Below are 23,127 nucleotides of genomic sequence, written 5' to 3'. Positions count from 1 at the left end.
ATATATATATATATATATATATATATATATATATAGATAGATAGAGATGATATAGAGAGAGAGAGATAGAGATAGAGAAATGTACATATAGACTGCTCAAGAATTGGGAACTCTTTATATTTCCCAACAAGGCATGCTGTTACATTATTGCCTGAAATTGTTTAGAATTGTGCTTCTATTTCATATAATGATATTTAGATCCTCTGCACTTCTAACCCACGTAGCAGGCGTACCCGCACCTCTAGCTCTGAACCACATTGTCAGCTGTAATTTATAAGCGTTTGTGCACAATTAATTTTAAACACATATAGGTCAGAGTTTCATGAATATGCATATAGTCCAATCAGCATACTGTACACAATGCAATAATGTCTAATGTATAATTAGGATTTTTAGGCCATTGAACGGGAAATACTACATCAGAAGCAGCATGATAAATACATTCTTGACAAATTACATCAAAGTGCTTTAACACTAGAACGGCCAAGCTTGCCATTCCCTAGGGTATGTTTGCTGCACATTGGGCAGGTTGATTTTTTTTTTATTATTTTAATATACATGCCTAAACTGGATAAAAAACGCTAATGCCTCAACTTTTGTTTGCATAATAAACTGTGAAAGATTTAAATTAATGTATTAAGATGTAAATGAAATTCAACAAATGCTCCAGTTCTCTAAAAGGGAGTGTTAGAAAGAGACGTTGCTCATAACATAAATAATAATGATGCATTATGTTACTCATACATAGATACAGAAAACAGTCCCATACCACACCTGCCTGTTTTAAGCCCAGACCACTTCTTTAACCGCTGAATTTGTCACCAGCCTGAGTAGTGCACCTGTATAGTATAGGCACGTTTGTCTTCTGTCAATAGGCTGGAATATAATTACTAGCAGATTGCAGCCAAAGAGGGCAGGTACTTACTAAAGGTAATTTTTTCTCCCCCACGATTTCATTTTTTTTTTTTTAGCAAAACTAAATTTTTGTTAGGAAAGGGAAATATGTTCTTTTTGGTATTTTTGCCAAATCTGTGACAAATTCAAAAGAAAAAATACACCATATAATAGCAACCAACCCCAACTAAACCGAACAATACAAGTATACAACAGTATACTATATTTCATTATTTATTTTCTTATATTTTGCTTATTAGTTGTGTCCTTTTGATAATTGGAAACGAGGAACAGAACGGAAAGAGAAGGGAGTACAAGAAAAGAAGTTGCTAGCAATTTATTTAGCTAATGTGATATAAACAAGGCACAGGGCAGTTTGTAGGGCTTTAATGATAAGGAGCACGGCCCATACACAGGATAGAAAGATGGACTTTTTGACATAATATAGAAATTACCTTGCCAGAGATCTACTAGCCTTAATTGAAGTCTTATCATCCAATTCCCACAGAGACAAATCCAAGTGGAATGTAATTATGAGAGAAGACACTGTAACAACCTACCAGAACTGATAGCACTTTGGGTCCAAAGCATATCCTCTCATGTCGATCAACTGTCTTACTGTATTAAATGAGAATGATTGCGGTTGTCAAAAGGAATGGGATAAAAAGGTGACCTTTTAAGTAGGAGGGCTTTCTATTGGATATATAGACCTCTTTTCTGTGGTCTGCTGCACTGAACTGCAAAGCAGGTTTATACAGAGCTTTAAAACATCTTCTTGGCTCACCTGATTTTGAATTTGATGAGAAGTCCAGGAACCTGTTCCCAACACTGTACTGAAATACAGTACTTGCATAAATAGCAAGGTAGAAAAGCAAACAAACTACTTATTTCTGTTTGTTTCAACCTTGTGTTCATTCACTGAAATTTAAATAAACCCACTACATGCTATTTGTTTTTACTATACCTTGCGTTGATCATACAGTTATTTTAATGAAAACAGATAACATTGCAGCACTTTTTGAAGTATATATAACAATTTCCTTGTAATAGGATAATGAGAACTGAAAGAATTGAGGGGTCATTTATGAGAGCAAGTGCAGTTGCAATCTCACCTACAGTTACTTGCTTGTAATAAACCCCATTCTTAAAGGAGAAGGAAAGGCTAAGTCACTTGTGTGTGTAAAATGTTAGGCACCCCCAAGTTACTTTAATCGCTTACCTATTACCCCGGGCTGGTGCCCCTGTTAGGAGAAAACCCCACCAGCCCAGGGTACCTGCGAGCGTGGTTTCCTCTTTCTTCTTCCTTTTTTGTGTGCATGCGCAGTAGAGTGAAACTTTAACAAAAAAGTTGGCTTTTCCCTCTACTGCGCATGCACCGGCCCAGGGATTTTGACACAGAAGGAAGCGCTCACTGCAGGTACCACGGGCTGGTGTGGTTTTCTCCTAACAGGGGCACCAGCCCGGGGTAAAAGGTAAACGATTAAAGTCACTGGGGGGTGCATAAAATTTTGCCACCCCCAAGTGACTTAGCCTTTCCTTCTCCTTTAAAGGTACCTGCATCAAAATGCATTCCTTGCTGTTCTGTCAGTAGAAGTTGGCATCACTACTTCCTCCCTCCTACTCTGACTTAAGTGTAGTTGCATGTGTTTGACGCAGGACTCTTAGGCATTAGCTCCAGGGGTTTACTAAGTGCCCTGAGTCAATGAGTGCAGTGCCCTTGTGCCTAAAGAATATGGCATACACGTCAATCACACACCAAACACAGGACATGGCAATAAGCGAACATTGGTGCGATTGTGTCCAGTTTCCAATACAGTGCAAGCACAATTGCATTCATTTTGACACACAGGTGGAAAGCAACATAAAGAAAGAATGAATTGCATTTTGTCCTGCATTCCTCTACGTTGGAACACATGAGAACTCTTCTGCAGGGGAACTCAGGGCGAAATGCTTGTGTGTATGAGCCCTTTGAGAGAGCTTTACAGATATTGTTTATCATTCACATCAGTCTTTGCCTCTTTATATAGTGAGTTTAAGTCAGGAGGGTGACTTCGTTATGCATATATACATATGCATAATAGAAGCCAGCACCACTTTAGAAATATATGATCAGTCTTGATTTTTGTACAGTTTTTTTGTTTGTTATTTTAAATTAACAACAACTTTATAAATAGCCCATTAAGCCCTTTAGAGGTGGTGGTGCTTCCCATGCAGTTCAGAAGAATCAAATAAAATAGATTCTTTAAACTATTTATAGACCTTACCAACAGTACATGTGAAATAAAATGAATTTATATTACTTTTACCCTAATTTTGGCATTTCAAACACCTAGGCGCATGGCTCCCTTCTTCTTTCCATTCCCTTCCATTCCTCTCTTTCCAAACAAGCTGCCAAAATGCCAGTGATTGGCCACATAGAGAGTGGCGAGTCTGAACCATACCAGTCTGACTTAAAGGAGAAGTTCTTAATAAAAAATCCTAGGGGCTGATTTTGTGCCAGGTAGAGAAAAGAAAGTGGGACACCACTAGAATCCTACATTTAGCAGAAACAATGAAAAACGGAGGCTTTAATTATCTCCTTTAGTAGAGTATTCTTAGACTTTAAGGAGACAACGCTGGGAAAATATCATAATTGGCAATAATAGTGTCAATATGCCAAAACCTATACTGCAAAAGTAAATTGCATCTTAGCAAATATCACTGTATTAAATGGCACTAGACAGGGATGGCCATTTTGGTAACTGGTATCAGATTGAACCCATATATATGGGGTATATAAACTAAAAGTGCAGTATACCCCCTTTTTGCATATTGTTTTAATCACGGAATAATGTTTTTTCTGGTTAAACAGGGAAAATGCAGTTACTCCATGCTTGGTCCTTGCAAGGTAGATATTTAGTTTACCAGAATACAACTCCCTCCCTTCACCCTTTGTTTTGTTAGCAGAGGCTCATAATGCAAAGTCATTATCTATGCACTGATAATCTATTTATCTACCTCGTAAGGACCAAACATGGAGTAGCTTTAAGATGATAACCAAGAACAGACTAAAGAACAATGAAAAGTATCATGAAACTCAAATTGTGCTTATACTAGAACATTGTAACTGTGCATGCAGAATAATGTAGCTTGCCTTAAATTGTAGTCCCTATCCCCATTCTTTCTTTTCTGTACCCTTACCCTATCCTTAATGAATTAAAAGCAACTTGCATAATGAAAAAAATCCCAATATTAATTTTAATCAGGATTCAACAATTTGGAGTGCTAACACCCCGTAGAAGAGAATGAGATTTGACTGCTCAAAGAAACTCATTTTGTTGGACTGAAACATTCTGCATTGATTAGTGTGTCCATTTGTTAAACTCATACATTTCCTGACAGTCAGGAAAGATATGATAAATTTTAAATTTTGATATCAGCCCTTTGTATGATACCAACAATGATATTAAGAGACAATTTTGCAATTTTTCATATCTTTTGTGTTTCTTTTGCATTTTTCTGGCCTGAATGTTATAGTTTTTTTTTTATATTACTATATTGTAATACTTATCTTTCTATTTATTTAAACAAAAAAGCAGGAACAATAAGAAAAAGACATTTACACTGTTTTAAAATACCATTACTATGAACTGCCAATTTAATTTTGAACTTACAGTATGTTCAGCTTGTTGGATATCAGTCAAAATGTGACACAGGTATAGAATTTGTTATGTGGAAGCCCATTATCTAGAAAGCTCTGAATTAAAGAAAAAAGTCAGCATCTATAGTCTCCATTTTCCTCAATTTATATTTTTAAAAATGATTTCTCTTTTCTCTGTAATAATAAAACAGTACCTGTACTTGATCCCAACTAAGATATAATTACCCCTTATTGGGGGCAGAACAGCCTTATTGGGTTTATTTAATGGTTAAATGATTCCCTTTTCTCTGTAATAATAAAACAGTACCTGTACTTGATCCCAACTAAGATATAATTACCCCTTATTGGGGGGAGAACAGTCCTATTGGGTTTATTTAATGGTTAAATGATTCTCTTTTCTCTGTAATAATAAAACAGTACCTTGTACTTGATCCCAACTAAGATATAATTACCCCTTATTGGGGGCAGAACAGTCCTATTGGGTTTATTTAATGGTTAAATGATCCCCTTTTCTCTTTAATAATAAAACAGTACCTGTACTTGATCCCAACTAAGATATAATTACCCCTTATTGGGGGCAGAACAGTCCTATTGGGTTTATTTAATGGTTAAATGATTCTCTTTTCTCTGTAATAATAAAACAGTACCTTGTACTTGATCCCAACTAAGATATAATTACCCCTTATTGGGGGCAGAACAGCCTTATTGGGTTTATTTAATGGTTAAATGATTCCCTTTTCTCTGTAATAATAAAACAGTACCTGTACTTGATCCCAACTAAGATATAATTAATCCTTATTGGGGGCAGAACAGCCCTATTGGGTTTATTTAATGGTTAAATGATTCCCTTTTCTCTGTAATAATAAAACAGTACCTGTACTTGATCCCAACTAAGATATAATTAATCCTTATAGGATAGAAAACAATCCTATTGGGTTTATGTAATGTTTAAATTATTTTTTTTTTAGTTGACCTAAAGTATGGAGATTCAAATTATGGAAAGACTTATCTGGAAAAACACCAGATCCTGAGCATTGTAAATAAAAGGTCCTATACCTGTATATCTTTCCTGGTCAAAAATATAAAATCTGTGGTTTGTGTTTTACCGTACAGTCACTTTTTATGAATTATTTTAATTTTTTTAGAATATATTCTGCAAAATGTTATGGGGAATTTGGAGGGGGGGGGGTAGACAAAGTACAGTTTTTGAGGAAAAATAATCATTTTTAATTTTGTGAACCTTATAGTATCAAGATGTTTTAAGCCCAGATGCATATTTCTTTAACATATTTCTTTCCTGCTTTTTGCCTTCCACTTCTTGCACATTTGTCCCCTATTAACCTCTTCTGTTCATCTTTTACCTACCTTGTGAACAGTGTCGTACTTAAAACCGATATGCACCATTTTCTAGGCAGCTGCCAAAACACTGTAATTGTAGCTTTAAAATGAGTGCTTGACGTATAGTCATTCGTGTTAATGCAGGATTATTTTAATTGTTATTTAACAGGATCTTATGATTTATGCAAACTAATTATTGAATTTTTTATCTAGTAGAATTAAGTCTAAAACAACTGGACATTTCAGAGTTTTCTTGAAAACATTTCACCGCTGTAAAACGTATTTCGAGAAAACTTGTAAAAATCTAAAAGTTGTTTTAGACGTTATTTGACTAGATAATGTATATCATGACCTGAATGAATGAGAATCTTCATAGACATTTGATTTTCTTTCTTTTACTTTGTATTTTATTTGTAAACATAAGAAGTGGGTCCTTGTATAAAATAAAAAAACACACATACACACATACTACAAATACAATAAAAAAAATGGGGGGGGGGGGGGTACTTTGAACACATAACCTGGCTCTGACATGGTCTTGCTTCATCTTTTGGGACCAAACCATTGCAAGCACCCCAATACTAATGCAAGTAACATAGTAAGTTAGGTCGAAAACAAGACATATGTCTATCAAGTTCAACCATAATGCCTATATAACCTGCCTACCTGCTAGTTGATCCAGAGTAAGGCAAAAAAAAAAAAACTATCTGAGGGGAAAAAATTCCTTCCTGACTCCAAGATGGCAGTCGGACCAGTCCCTGCATCAACTTGTACTAAGAGCTATCTCCCATAACCCTGTATTCCCTCACTTGTACTGAGAGCTATCCCCCATACCCTGTATTCCCTCACTTGTACTGAGAGCTATCTCCCATACCCCTGTATTCCCTCACTTGTACTGAGAGCTATCTCCCATACCCCTGTATTCCCTCACTTGTACTGAGAGCTATCTCCCCTACCCCTGTATTCCCTCACTTGTACTGAGAGCTATCTCCCCTACCCCTGTATTCCCTCACTTGTACTGAGAGCTATCTCCCCTACCCCTGTATTCCCTCACTTGTACTGAGAGCTATCTCCCATACCCCTGTATTCCCTCACTTGTACTGAGAGCTATCTCCCCTACCCCTGTATTCCCTCACTTGTACTGAGAGCTATCTCCCATACCCCTGTATTCCCTCACTTGTACTGAGAGCTATCTCCCCTACCCCTGTATTCCCTCACTTGTACTGAGAGCTATCTCCCATACCCCTGTATTCCCTCACTTGTACTGAGAGCTATCTCCCATACCCCTGTATTCCCTCACTTGTACTGAGAGCTATCTCCCATAACCCTGTATTCCCTCACTTGTACTGAGAGCTATCTCCCATACCCCTGTATTCCCTCACTTGTACTGAGAGCTATCTCCCATAACCCTGTATTCCCTCACTTGCTAACATGCCATCCAGCCCCTTCTTAAAGCTATATAATGTATCAGCCAGTGCCACTGGTGCAGGGAGGGAATTCCACAACTTCACAGCTCTCACAGTAAAAAATCTTTTCTGAATATTTAAACGGAACCTTCCTTCTTCTAATCGGAGTGGGTGCCCTTGTGTCAGTTGGAAGGACCTACTGGTAAATAAAGTCTTAGAGAGGTTAATATATGATCCCCTTATAGATTTATACATAGTTATCATGCCACCTTTTAAGTGCCTCTTCTCCAGTCTGAATAACCCTAACGTGGCCAGTCTTTCTTCATAACTGAGACCTTTAATACCCCTTACAAGTTTAGTTGGCCTTCTCTGGACCCTCTCTAACTCAATAATGTCCCGTTTGAGCACTGGAGACAAAAGCTGAACTGCATATTCTAGATGGGTATACAAATTTATACTTCATTTAGCTTTGGGGCATGTCCACAATCTGCCTTTTGTATCTTGTTCTACCATACCTGCTGTCAATGCTCCTCAGAGTCATTTTTCTCCTGTGCTGCTATATTGGTCTTGAACTAAACTTTTGCAGAACAGTGGTTTAATAATGGTATCACGTTCTGTCCGTGTGCATGATATAAAAGATCACAGCGATGGCAATTTCACTAAAGCTTGATTTAGGAGTGGCTGTGATGAAGAAGTTCACTGAGACAATTAGATTTTGTGGCATTTAAAAATGAGTTTTAGAAAGTGATATAACTGCAATCAAGACTTCCAAAGTATACTTCTGATTTTCATTATTCTTTCTTGGACAGAGAATCATATCTTAACTATTTATCATTTAAAATTGTGACTGAAAAGCACTTCTTAGTAACAAATCTCTGCAACAGACATTTCTCATTCTTTTAAAAATTGCTTAAAAATCATCATGGCTTCTGTGAAACAGGTGATGGAATCTGAATGTCAGATTCATTCAATTTATCACAATTTTTTTTCAACATAACGCCAAAATGAGGCCACTGATGTGCATCACATAATTGCTTTGAGTTCTTCAAGGCCAATATGTCCTAACAGAGTAATTTCAGTAAGGTCCAGGAAAATGATCTGTTAAGTGGTTGTTTTACAGAAACCGTAGATTGTAAGCTCTTATATGCAAGACTCTATGAACACATTTATATTTTGTAACCTTTGTTAAATTGTATTAAGATCCCTGTTTGATATAAGTTATTGTAAAGCTCTTCATAATTTGCTTGGGGTATATAAATTAAAGGAGAACTAAACCCTAAAAATGACTGACTAGAAATGCCATATTTTATATTTTATGAACTTAGCACACCAGCATAAAGGTTCAACATCTCTGTAGCAGAAATTATTTTGGCATACAATGTTATTCATTGGAGCTCCCCATGTTCTGTTAGGAGTGTCAATGACACTGCACATGCTCAATGCGCTCTGAGCAGCTGTTGAGAAGCTAAGCTTAGGGGTTGTGGCAAATTATAAAGCAAATGCTGACCTGTTATATAAGCTGATGCTACATTGCTGATTATTAAAGGAGAAGGAAAGGCTTAGGCTTTAAATTATGATGCTAATTGCACTGGTTTAAGAGCTGCAATATAATTTGAATAAATTACTAATATATTATATTGTGACATTTATATTCTATATATACAGTATATTGTGACATTTATATTGTATATATACAGTATATTGTGCCATTTATATTCTATATATACAGTATATTGTGAGTGGATCCCTAAGCTCAGTAAGTGACAGCAGCACAGAGCATGTTCAGGGAATCAGCTGAAAAGAAGATGGGGAGCTACTGGGGCATCTTTGGAGGCACAGACCTTCCCTGCTGAAGCGTTATGGTTTCCTTGGGCTGGTACAGAATCCCAAAACATAGTGTGCAGCATTTCTGTTTCATTCTCCTTTAATTATGATGATGATAAAGTCTTAGTGATAGAGATATTCGATGATATGAGAAATATATGGCTTTCCTGGTCCAAGAATTGGCCCAAGACTAATTCTTGAGATTGCTTGTATTATCCCAGTTGCTTCACTATGGCTCTTAAAACCCTGATTATACAGTTGGAATTGAATTATCTGATAATATCTCACACCATAGAATGTATAGTGAGTGGGTTTATGTAGGCAATAATGGTATACGGGCATTCTCCATAATAGCTATAGTTATGAAACCTAGATTAGGTAGAGTCGTCTAGTTTTAGACTTCATACATTGCAAAACTTGCACTTGGCATAAAAGGGTGGGACAAAGTCTGGGCTGGTAGAAGTAGTATTGATACGGGTATGCCTATGATTAAGTGCGCACGAGCACGAAACGCGTTAGGTACCCGCATCTTAATGGACTAATAAAGCTTGGAGCTTCTTTCGTTTGAACATTGGAATCACTACCTTGGCTACGGGTTCGGGGCCCTGAGCACCCGGACCACTTTGGGACCTGGGTGAGTGGAATTGATTACCATTGGACTTCACGAGCCTTAGCTCTTAATACTTGTGCTAGGTTCGGGGTGTTCACACCCGGACCTTATTGTTTAATTTGGTACGAATTTTATCATTTATATTAATTTTCTTTAGATAGATTTTGAGTAAGATTTTGATTTATTATTTGATTTATTGTTTGCTTTCAGTGTTTGTGGGTTAGAAGTAGCATTGACTTTAATTCTTAGCTTAAAACAATGTCAGCTACTACTAAAAAAAAAACCCAAAAAACTCTGGTATCAGATCTGTCATTTACCATTTTGTATTAGTGTCCTAAGGCAGAAAGTTAATTAACTGCTTTGCTTCACAGTGGATCAGTGCAATTAATCATTTTATTACTCTTTCAGACAACCGATAATATCTTAGAATTTTGGGCTGGATGTATTTCTAAGCAAAAACGGCATTGTCATGCACTCTTCTGCAGTAGCCTATTAGCATAAAGACAAATAATATTGAAAAGGGGCGTGACGCTGCTGCCTAGGCCAATAAACAACTAATACATTTTCATTTAGCTAGCCCCTGTTCATGTTTTACTGGTCATTTGAAATTAAAAGCAAATTTTCAGAGCATAATATAAAAAAAAAAATATACACCTATTGAACTCTGAACAAGGTGTCCTGTTCACTTTAAGCCACGTTAAGCCAAGTTCAATAAATATAATTATGCGTAGTGAAGTTTTGGACATACCCATGCAACTTGAAAAGCAATTAACCCCGTATGTGTTCTCATCTATTGCTCGTTTCAGATAATAACTGAATGGTGAGTGCTTTATGGCTTCTCAAATGCATTTGTCATTTAGAAATGTAAATGGATAGAAACATATTTACAGGGTAACCCTTTTGAAATAAATAAATAATAATAAAAATAACAAAAGTGGTATAAAGGTGATACCTTTACTGGCTAACTAAGACAACCATAGCAAGCTTTCAGAACATTTTAATTCCTTTTTAAAGCTGATTAACTAAAATGTTCTGAAAGCTTGCTATGATTATCTTAGTTAGCCAATAAAGGTATCACCTTTATACCACTTTTGTTATTTTTTTTTATTATTTATTTATTTCAAAAGGGTTACCCTGTAAACATGTTTGACTGGCTAACACGGTACATCACCTTTTCCTGCATCTACGATAGAAACATACTAATGGTTTTATAGCATCAAGTTGGTCAGGGAAATACATAGTTCTCTCACAGCAGGGGCAGCTCTTTCCCAAACCCCTAGCAGTTTACCCTCTACATATGCACCTTAGCTCTGTACTTACCCTTGCCCATTGTAAATCTAATTTGTGAGTGCTTCTGGATTATCTGTCCCTCTTCTGTAATATTTTTGTCTTCTTTTTTTGTACTTTTTACTGCCCGTTGTCTGATTTTGCCTGGTGGGCCTTTATAGTTATCTCTTTATAGTCAAAAACTACTTATGCCTGGGTAATCCTGTTTCTGTTACTCATGCTAGACCTGTTGCTCAACTAGTTTAGCCTCTATTTTCTTTCAGTTTTGAACTTAAGCCATGATTGTTAACTCAAGTTCATTGGGCTGCCTTTTGCTTGCATAGTCTCAGAAGTGGCGGTGGTGAGATAATACTTTGTCAAAATGAAACCTATTTGGAAAGACCATGAAGGCACACTTTGTTGTAATACAAGTTTTCTATCTCCCCAACCTCTCCTGATTAGAAGGTGACATTTCACGTTATCGTCTGTGGATTTTGAAGTATTTTGTAAGACTTTGGATAAAATCGTTTTTGGAACATGAAGAAAGGTTTTGATTAATTTTCAGCTGCAATTTCAGACTGGACTCGTGTGCTGTCATACTACTGATATGCAAATAGATATGTAATACTACAAATGGGCTACTCTGCACTTTCACTAAAAGTACAGTACTCTTAAGGAGTAGTCATGCTTGGATGTGGAGTAACCTAATCATAACCGTGGGGAAAATAAGTCTCTGCATCTGGACAAGCAAAACATCACTATTATTTAAAATGTTATGAAAATTGTAGTGTAATGGACAAAGTTAAAATATTGAATCATAATAATTCATAGCAGATGCTTTATTAATGGGGTAAGGAGAAAAATATACATTTTACACAAAAGTCAGGGTAACTTGTACATTTGGAGTAGATGTATTTAAGGGTATAATGATGAAAACTCTGCAGAGGTTCCATAATGCATTGTAATGCAAAACTATGGATCAAAGGTTTTATTGATGTCTCTCCCTGACTTTTCCACTTTTAGTGATTGATTAGTAGGTGTCAGCTGTACTTGCAGAAAGTAAAAAGCTATATAGGTGCATAGATAAAGCAAATTGTATTAGCTGAACCCTAGTTCCATCGTCATGGAATCCAACAATTTTGCTGCATTGGCAGAATGGCATATCACATCCTACCGTTTATCTTAATAAAGTCACTAGTTGATACTGTAAGATATACAGTATATGCGTAGATGCCCAAAAATATATTGCTTTTATAATTTATACACCCTGCTAAAGAATAGATACGGCCTGCAGAAAGCTTATTTCACACTGTGTGAGAAATAGAAAAATAGAGAGATAATCCATTGTTTTGAACTTTTTAATATTAATATTTTCTTTTCATTAGTAATTACAAACGTGACAAGGATAAATGTGTGACTTTACCTGCTTTAGTTTAATTGTACTGTTTTATAATTTCAGTTAGAAGTCTTAGGCACAGCAAATGAACAAAACATTCTGTAATTATGCTGTAATTATTCTCCTGAAATTGTTCCAGAGATCATGGAACTCAAGCTTTAGAAGTACATGCACCTGACAACATGAATTAGTTTCTGACCTTCATTTCAATCTCTAAAATTAATAGGTGATCACAGCAACAGGTGTAAATTTGTTTCAAGGCAGGATACTTTTCAAGAGTTCCTATAATGTTGTGTAAATAACGTAATTGCCCCAGGATATAGTCAACCACAGACATTTCATTTTTTTAGTCCAAACATTTGTAAATGTCACACATTCTACAGTAGGGTTTGTTTTTATATTATACAATATATTGCCCTACCTATTGTATGTTTTCTTAAATACCATACTTCACTTCATCCGATTATAGCAAGTATAAGATAAGAAACAACAGGGTTGATTCACTAAAGTGCGATAAACGTTATCGCATGCTTTTTTGCGTTAAAATTGACGCAAAAAAATGCACGATTCGCTAAAGTATTACCGCATGCATTAAGTGGCATAACGCGTGCGTTAAATAGCGCGCAACCACATGCGTTAATTTTACCGCATTGCGTTAATTCTCGCGCAGAAATAATACTAACGCATGATTCACAAACACTTAGACGAGCTTTTGGCAACACAATATGGACTTTGCAGTGGGATTTATTCAAGTCTGTGTTGGCCCTAGAGTGAAGCAGCCTCCAGTTTGCAGGGAAATGGTCATTTTTCAAAAAAGTAATTTCACGAACATAATGGTGTGTATGGCTAATATGGCGGGCGTGCAATAAGTAGTGCACGTGCGGTAATTAGCGCCGCAACAAGTAGCGCGCTGCGATATTTAGCGTGCGTTGTGGCGAATACCACACAAAAATAGTCTACGCGACTTAAATAACGCAAACAGCATCGTGTCTAAATTAGCGCAAATAGCCTTTTAGTGAATTGTGCGTTAAGACACGAAAAATGACGCGATAAAATTTTTAACGCATGCTATAAATAATGCTCGTTTTATCACACTTTAGTGAATCAACCCTAATGCTGTTTATGCATTTTTACTTAATGTGCCCTTGGTGTGCACCAAAAACATGCCTCAGAACTACTAGAAAGGATGATATTTTAATTTAAAATGGCCGTCATCTTTTAGTGCTTAATGTGTTAAGATTTGAATACTGTTAAACCTAAAGCTGATATGAAAAGAATGAGCCTAAGGATGGGTGGGTGTTGCATTGGTATGAAACAGATGAAAGCTGGCTATATACTGAAAGATCAGCTCGTTTGGCATGGTCACCAAACAAAGGATTCTTTCCTGGATATGCCCATGTGGGTGATGTTGGATTGATCTGATCATTTGGCCATTGGGATGCAGGCCACCTGGATGAGGACTGCTTGAATGAGCTGATGCACTCTTTTCCCCAATGGGATTTTTAAAACCTGCCTGATCGACATGAGGCCAATTTTCAGCCAGACATTTGTTGGGTATGCCCATCTGAGGGGCCCATACACAGACCAATAAGCTGCCGATGCAGTCTGTCAGTAGCTATTATAGGTCCATATGTGGCCACCTTAAACACTTCTATGTGCTATGTGCTTTTGATCTTGCCTTGCTGTGTGTTGCTACACTTCTGATTTCTGGGGTCAACAAGCAGTTTAATGTTTAGGCAGTAGAGATGTAGAATAATACAAAAGTACAGAAAATAATGGAGAGAATTACAGCTTTCATCATGCGAAATCATTTTTTTAAGGTTATCCACTTTTTCTACTTTGTGGCATTGAGTGAACTCATAAAGTTCCTTTAGGGAACAACTCTGGGAATTTTTTTTAAGATGCAAAGTGTCCGTTTAATTGTAACGCTTCATTGCTGCTGTCAAAATTGGAGATGGCCATTCTAATCTAAAGGGTCATGCCCATGACTTCCCTTTCCTTGACTTCCATGACTTTTCTTCCTTTCCTTGTTCTGCAGTAAGATAGGGGGTAGTTACATAACAAACATGTTGCTCAGATTAGGTTATAATGCCAAATACAGGTATGGGAACTGTTACCTGGAAAACTGGTATTCAGATAGCTCTTAATAAAAGAGTGCCATCAAATAATTGAAAGTTTTAAAGAGGTTTTTCTCTTTAATAATAAAACAGTAGCTTTTACTTTATCCCAACTAAGATATAATTAATCCTTATTGGTTTTATTTAGTGTTTACATTTTTTTTTTAGCAGACTTTCCCCTATATGCAATAAAAATCTCTAAGTTTGCCCAGGAACAGTAACCCATAGCAACCAATAAGATACTTGCTTTTAAACAGGTGACGTGTTAATGCTACTTCCTGACTGGTTGCTATAGGTTACTGCTCCTGGGCTGCCTTTTATAAAATACCACCTTATATGTGTGGAAATCAAAATTATGGAAAGACCCCTTATCTTGAAAACCCCAGGTCCCATACCTTTAAAACAAATGATTCATTAGGCTGATATCACGTTTATCACTGTTCAAATCATCCCTTCTAGCTGAACTACTGATATATTAAATGTATGTTCATTCTCTAATATATATCTTACCTGTGGGCCTCCAGATTATTTAGGGATGCTGGAATTTGTAGCTCAATCACAGTTGGAAAGCTACAGGTGGGACCTCAGTGGTTTATGCCAGTCTTTATTCCTGCAGCCATAGTTGACCAAGAAGGTAATAATTCAGCTGTCTAATATCACAGTTGAAAATAATCAATTCAAGGTGTTTTTATTAAACAAATCTCATCCATAGTAAGTAAAATAATTGTTTTTCACGTACACGCTATATTGTTTGATTCTGTTACCTCCTCCGACACTGAAATATTCTTGATTTTGCTTCTTTCTGAAGACATAGTAGGAAAGCATTTAAAATCTGATGCGACAATGCTTCTGCGAAAAATCTATCATGCCCAATCATGTGGATAATGCAATATCTCCTGTGCTTGGCAGACTGAATCGTTGAAGGTGTTAACTATTCAATTTCTCCTTGCCGCAGCTTCAGCAAATGCTTTCCCCAAATTTCCTTTCTTAATTTATTTTTGGTCTTTTCATTTTGAAACTTTGTAAGTGAACAAAATCAAAGAAGATTTTTTTGTTTTTAGCTCATTATTATAGTTTGTAACTTTCGTATCGTGATAATCTGCACTGGGGGGTACTTTACTGGTGAATAAAGCTCTGCCTGGATATATGTTGTTCTGTTGCTCAGAATGACAAATTTCATTGCTTCTCAGAGCATTGAGATAGAGCAAGTAATCGATCCGGTGGGGCTACGGAGACGCTGACTGTGACAGGCCAAGTAGTGATTTATAGACAGCTTTCAGGTGTTCCTCTGTTCCCCAGTTCACTTTTTTATTTGGAGAACTAGATTTTCTAATCTTCTACAAATTTGTGTTAAAAAAAAAAAAAAAATAAGCTTGCAGCGCACACAATGAAATTTCTGAGAGAGGCTAAGTAGAGCAAGTTGAAAAGAGGAAGAGGGGGAATAGGGAGGCTCGATGAAGGCACATGTAGGAACAGGATATAGAACATAAATCGGCAGTGACAGATATTGGCTTCTCTACTTTGCTCTAAAGCTTGCAATACAAATAAAGATCTACTTGTTTAGTGAAGTAGCCCAATGAGCTGATATTTGCTGAATTTGTCCACCCAGATGGGCTTAATTAGAATGAACCAATCATTTCACCCTGGGCTAATGATGGGGTCATAAAGGGGGACTATGCCAACCTGTTGGGAGAGGGCCACATCAAAGACCTGGTCCTTTTCTGATAGGCTTTTGAACCGGCCAGATATCGGGTTGGCTGTTGATTTGGTCCACAAACAAACCAAGGGCACACATACAAGATCCTGTCTTTTTCCTCTTCCTGTTACAGTTAGAGCTACATTATTATGAAAGATATAAAATATCTTGAGTTTTGTGTAAAGTCTTGGTCTTTTTTATATTTTTGTATATACCGTCTGCTTGCACCCAGGCATATTGCTGAATAAGTGTGTGCCTAAGCCAATAATTACATAAACACACATCACTTAACAATCTGTTGGTCGTATTCATTATGGGGGGTATAGTTTTCCTTTAATCTTCAATTTAATTCAAGAGTAATGTCATAACGGTGATTATCACCCTCAGGTAATGTTGTGAGTTGTAGATTTGCAGCACATAATATATGATAGTGGGCCCAACAATAACCTAACCAAAGCCTGACCTGGCCCACCATATTGTGATGATATATATACCCATGCCTGACCTGCCAATCTCTGACATCACTGGAGCAGTGGCTGGGTGCAAGTATATAAATAACAGCAGTGCTCTTGCCAAAAATGGGGTTCAGATAGGGCAGGCAAGGTCAGAAAGGGGCTCTGCTGGTGGCAAATACATCTCCCCAACCACTTGTTACAGGGACACAGCACTAATACATGTCATGACACAAGTGTGCAATTACACAGTTCTGACATTCCTCCTATTGAATTTATATTATGAAATAAAAGAAGGATTGTTAACTTATTTATTTATGGAGTATTAATATTACAGTATAGATATATAATTACATTATCAGTCCAGTAAAACTCTATTATATGCAGTTGTCCTGGTTTCCATTATTATGTTTTCCCTGGGCCAAGAGACAGGCTACTAATTCTATTAATGTCTGGCTTTGATTTCAGGAACAGACTCTGGCTCTAAGAAAAGAAGGTATTGGTGTTGTCTTGGATTCAGAACTGCCTCATCTCATTGGCATTGATGATGATCTTCTGAGTACTGGAATTATTTTGTATCATTTGAAGGTACAAATTGTAACATTTCTTATTGCTAATTTATCAATTTCAGATCTGTTTGAATCTGTCATCTGAACTTGCTTTTGTCTTTATGCCATAACCAATATAAATCATTCAATTCGTCCTTTGTTCTGAGTGCACAGATTAAAAATCTTTCATCAAAGAAGCCCACAGAGAATACCTTTTCTACTGCCCAGGGAAGATTACCTTCTGCTTACTGACTGTGTTTATTGACAGCAATGTGGATATAATTCTGTACCATATTAGTCTAATAATTACTTTATTTTGGAGAAAAATATGATTTCTCATGATTTTAACCAATTTGATTTTAGAACATATTTTGTATTCCTTTCCTATTCTGTACAGGTATGGGACCTGTTATCCAGAATGCTCAGTACCTTAGGTTTTCCAGATAAGGAGTTTTTCTGTAATTTGGATCTCTATAATTTAAATCTACTAAAATAATTTAAACTTTAATTAAAGCCATTAGTATTGTTTTGCCTCCAATAAGGATTAATTATATCTTAGTTGGGATCAAGTACAAGGTACCGTTTCATTATTCATGTTTTAAAATTTTGGATAATTTTATTAAAATAGACTCTAAGGGAGATACCTTTCCAACAATTTAGAGCTTTCTGGATAACAGGTTTCCAGATAATGGATCCCATACCTGTACATGGCTTGTAAAATGGTAATGAACATGAATTTTTTTTTCCAATTTTATTGTGGCAATTTGCCACATTTTAGGATATCCAATGGCACTTACTTTAAAAAAAAAAAAAAAAGTATATTTTTATGAAAATGGCTTTTTTAGATGAAACAAGGCTTTACATATGAGTTGTTTTATGCAATATTTTTTAAAGAGACCCACGTTGTTCAGGGGTATAGTTTGCCTTTAATGCCAACAGTAGTCTTGGCCTTAATGGGATGAAAACAGCATTAGTTTTTCAAACTATTTTTTAGTTTTATTGTTTTTTTTTTTCTAGGAAGGACGTACATACGTTGGAAGAGAAGATGCTGCGGCAGATCAAGACATAGGTAATATAAACCAGACTTTGCCACAGCAGGATATTCAACATGCCAGTAACAACCTTATATGTATAAATAAATATAGAATATGTTGCAGATATAGCATGTAAACTTTCTGATGGAATTTCATTTTAGCATGAATCACGCAGGAACTTTACGTACTGAAATGTGACCGTAAATATTTTCAGATGAGTCTCTGGGAAGTCATATTCATGGATTTCCCAATAACTGGTTAGCAGTTCTCTCCCCGGGTTATGTGTCACATGAAAGTACGATACAAAGTGTAATTTCACTCCAATTTACACCAAACACAGATACTTGTTCTGAGATAGTGATTGAAAACCTTTATAAGCAAGCAGTGTATTACTTGGCTGCTTACACAATGAAAGCGGAAAATATGACTTTATGGCCAACGCAATGTTTTTATATAGACTGCATTACTTAACAGGATACTTAACTGGCCAGTAATATCAACAAAACGTCAAAACACTTTATGTGCTTTCATGATGTTATTTACCTTAAAATGGCTGCTCAGAATATCTTTTCAGTTCTTTACTACTTCAAATGAGCCTTTCTATCAACCTGTACACCTATAAAGAAACTCATCTCTTTTAAAGATATTAGACTCTCTGAAGCATGACACCATTTTTACTAGTGCAGATTGAGTATTTTGGGCAGTATGAATAAAGCTATACCATCTGTGAGATATAACTGAGCAAGAGATACACTGCACAAATAAGCTCCTGTATTTTCAGAAGGAAACACTAAACGTATTGGTTCCCCCAAAAAGCAAAGTATATGTAAATAGTGGATGAAATGGGAGTACAGTCTTCTAAAGGATCTTATGTTGGTTTTATCCACCTATTAGGCTTGTGTATATACCATCTTGTGCATAGACTACTAGCATGGCCAGGTATCTCAACCATTTTCCCATTTTACTGCTAAAGCTTTGGCTTTAAAACTCCCAGACAGCATTAGGCCTTACAGCAGTAGTTTTTCCAGACTTTTTGTGGCTAGTTTGCCATCCTTACTTACTGCAAACTTCTGCCATGGATGATAAAGATAAAATTGGCAGACCCAGGCCCAGACTTGCAGTCTGTGGATTCTGGCAAAAGCCAGAGGGGCTGCTGTAAGATGCCATAGACAGTCACTACTTAGTGGGCTGGTGGGGGCTGTTTGGGCCTCTGTGTTCTTAAAATGCCAGGGCCTATTTTGAATCCCACCCCAGGCATGGTTAAGCCCAACTTACTTACCCAGATTTTTTTTTTTTTTTACATTCAAATCAGTTATTATTTTAATATAAATATGCATTGATTTCATTGAAAAGGTTATAATGGTATGATGTTTTTTTTGTTAATGCAGTACCATGGTGAATTATATAAGTCAAAGTTTGCTCCATCTTAATGCACTAACAGTTTCTAAAAAAGTATGTTATTTCTGCAAAATCTAGTTCCTCTGTAACCAAAGCAGTAAGAATTCTGGTCATTCGGCAGTAAGTCAGTAAATACCCTTTTACCTCTTTTACCTCTCCCCCAATTTTTTCCAAATTCCTGTCTTTAATCCACCCTGATTTCTTATCGTAGTTCTACATGGGCTTGATTTAGAAAGCGAGCACTGCATCTTTGAGAACCTCAGCGGCACAGTGACGTTAATTCCTCTGAATGGCTCTCAGTGCTCAGTAAACGGAGTTCAGATACAGGAATCAACTCAGCTGAATCAAGGTGGGAGCTAAAGGCGCAGTATATTTACAGTAAATCTTTATTACACTTTATTAGACATGCAGGGCCTTCAGTATATCATTTATTTTGCTGATGCTTTTTGCCATTTAAGGGTTTTAAGGAGAACTGACACAAGGATTAACATTTACTATATTATGGGAAATAACAATGCATTTCCAGTTAGTCTTTATTACTTGATTTGATCTGATCTTTAGCAGCCTGAACTTTCAGCTTTTGAAAAAGAGCTGACACGTGGAATTTAGAGATTACTGTAACAAGCGTTCAGCATTCCTCTCCTTGACATGAAATAAAATGTTCTTTTAAATTTGTACTGTCCTACATGATGGTGTACAAAGACTTGCTTAGTTGTATTAAGTGCTAGATCCTAAGGCACAGGAAAAATAAAAGACAAGGAAACCTAAATTCACTGGTGAAGTGCCGATCTGGCACCCTCCAGTAAACAGAACTCATAAGCTTGAACCCTGGGCTCCCCTTTACTAAAAACGCAACCTGGCCAGGGTACATGTATAGGAGCCTTGCTCCACCATCGTCATTTGGTGTCCTGGGCACTGCACATGTGCAGTAGAGTAAAAACAGAAATGCTAATCTGCTCTGCATGCCGAAAGCACTGCTGGGAGGAAAAGGAAGATGGCGACACAGGGCACCTAAGGATATAACCTGGGCAGGTGCCATTTATAGTGAAGAGGAGCACCAACCCAGGTTACAAGGTTAGTGATTCTGTTCCTTACAGATTGGAACCCCCAGTAAATTTCAGTTCCCTTCGTGCAGTAAAAGCAATAGATACACCAGGTCTAGTAACCTGTAACCATTATTTCTCACTTGTAAAGATCTCGTATGTTACTATAGGTTACCAAATCATTCCAACTTTTACGACATATTACCTCAGACTATTGAAGTGTCCTGCAGAAGGGTGCACAGGGATAGAGAATGCCTAGGTTATAGAGGCACCTAAAAGCTAAGTTGTTTTATATGAGGTGTTATATCTAGGAGTTTTACTTAGGACTAGGTGTAGGTATATTCTTGGGTGCAGCAGTGTGGTGAGTATAATGGTGTGACAAGCAGTGTTGTGAGCAAAGTGTGGGGTAGAGTGCTTGGCCTTTTGGCCTGGCACTGGTTTTGCTATAATTATTTAAGCTATTTAAATAGGATGGTGTATAAGTGTCTAAAGTATGGTGTTCAATGAAATTTGGAATGGATTATTGTTACACACAAGTTTATAGACCCAGCATTGACTGCTGATCACACATACACTTATAAATATGCTCCATTCTGGTATCTAGTATTGGGATTAGAACCTAATAGGGTGGCCTTTGGGATGTTATAAGAAAGCTTAAGGCTAAGGCCTATGGCACACAAGGAGATCTTTGTATGTTTTGCCCACCATGTTATTTGGTTCCTTAACAATACATTGTCAGAGCACACAAAATACCCCTTCCGTTGTGGTTTTCAGTTGTTTGCCACCTGAAAACACTCAAGTGTGCATTTCTAGACAAACCTGGCTTGATAATCACTAGTATGGAATACAGTGGGAAGCAATATCGGTCGATTTCAGGTGCTAAAAATGTCCTCTTTTCACCCAGGAAATGAAACAAAAGAAATATGTTAATGTTGCAATTGGACAAATCCATATGGGAAACTAACTAAAGATGTAATGGCCTTTTAATATCTGCAAATTATGAATAATATTTTGGGGAATCACTCTGCATCTAACCTAGTACTTTTCTGTTCCCCCCTTTGAGTAGAACATTAGTTTACAATTTTTCCCACTGGAGATTTATAATTAGCCATACATGCAATTGTTGATTTATTTCCCTCTGCTGTTAGAATTCAGTAGGGTGCAATTTTCTTTCTTCAATAACAAACATGTCATAATTGTTTTTAATTACTCGATCTGGTAGATTTGTGGCAATCCATTTATTTGTATATAAACTGCTATGGCAACCCAGTTATTCATTTTCCGATTATGACTTATACAGTATAAATCAATAAGTGGATTAATGCTGTAATCTCTGTATAATAATATATGTTATTCATTATCAGCCTTACAATTATTTTTCTTTGTGACGTACTCTAATGTCACAAAATGGGCATGGTAACTTCTTAAAACAGCATAACTGGGTTGAATGGCATTTATGTGTTTCAGTATTAATTTAGCAAGCTTACCTGAAACATGTATCACCAAAGAGGGTTTGTTTACCAGCTCGAGTGCAAGTGTGAAGTGCTAGAATAACCGTAATTGCACCCAAACATGTTGCTAACAATTTGTGTTGTGCACCCCTCTATTGTAATCTGATAAATTGCATGTTTGTATGCTATGGAACCTAGAAATTGCTGCCAGCCTGGACCTCTAGGGTCTATTGCGAAAATAAAAAGTTAATATAAATTAATATCACTGAAATAAGAACTTTCTAAATATAATCAATTAAAAATTCTGTATGAAATAGTAAATAATCAATTTACTCTTCTCTGGAGTGAGATTTTAACTGACAGTTAGGTCTAATATGTCCTTTGGGGTGGGTTCTGAAGAGTAACTTCAGAAATAATAGAGAATTTAATCGATTATATTTCAAAAGTTTTATTTTTCCATGGGATAAAGTTTCTATTACATTATAATTTCCATGATAGTTCCCCTTTACTTTGCAGCAAGGTAAATCAGAGCCAATATTGTTGCAGTGCACATTGGCCTGCCAGAAGTTAAGGTGGCCATACACGAGGCGATTTCGCTCGTTGTGCGATGAACGATTATATCGACAAACGATCGTATGGCGATCGAGTTCCCATACGATATGCCATCCACGGGCAACGATAATTCGGGAAAGATTTTGTCGCATCATTATCGTAAAATACCTACGATCGTACATCTACGTACGATCGATGTCGTTGACTTCTGCTGCTGGCAATCGTGACATGCGCAGAGAACAATCGTTGAAAGACAAATGTCTGACACTCACACCAACTGGCAGATTTTATCGTTAAACGACCAAAATTTTTAAACCTGGCCGATCGATTTTGGGGACGATAATGTCGGCTCGTTTGGTGGGCCGACGATCGTTCGTACACCACCAACTATACGATAACTTAACGATAGCATCGGATCGTTCGGGAATCGGTCGTTTGTAAGTAAAAAATCGGTCCGTGTAT

At 36.7% G+C, this 23,127-nt stretch overlaps 1 protein-coding gene across 4 annotated transcripts in view; it reads left to right on the top strand.

Moving 5' to 3' along the window:
* Positions 1-23,127, top strand: part of kif16b (kinesin family member 16B) — a 131,943-nt gene that overhangs the window by 50,518 nt on the left and 58,298 nt on the right. For all 4 annotated transcript variants that reach the window (XM_002931754.4, XM_012963845.3, XM_012963844.3 and 1 more), the window contains 3 exons: positions 17,108-17,227; positions 18,205-18,256; positions 19,831-19,968. In XM_002931754.4, coding sequence (XP_002931800.1) covers positions 17,108-17,227; positions 18,205-18,256; positions 19,831-19,968 — 310 coding nt within the window. The remainder of the gene's footprint in view (positions 1-17,107; positions 17,228-18,204; positions 18,257-19,830; positions 19,969-23,127) is intronic.

Source organism: Xenopus tropicalis, chromosome 5, assembly GCF_000004195.4.
Source record: "Xenopus tropicalis strain Nigerian chromosome 5, UCB_Xtro_10.0, whole genome shotgun sequence".
NCBI classification, from domain to species: domain Eukaryota; kingdom Metazoa; phylum Chordata; class Amphibia; order Anura; family Pipidae; genus Xenopus; species Xenopus tropicalis.
The sequence above is the reverse complement of the archived record's forward strand: the minus strand, read 5'-3'. Positions and strand labels throughout refer to the sequence as shown.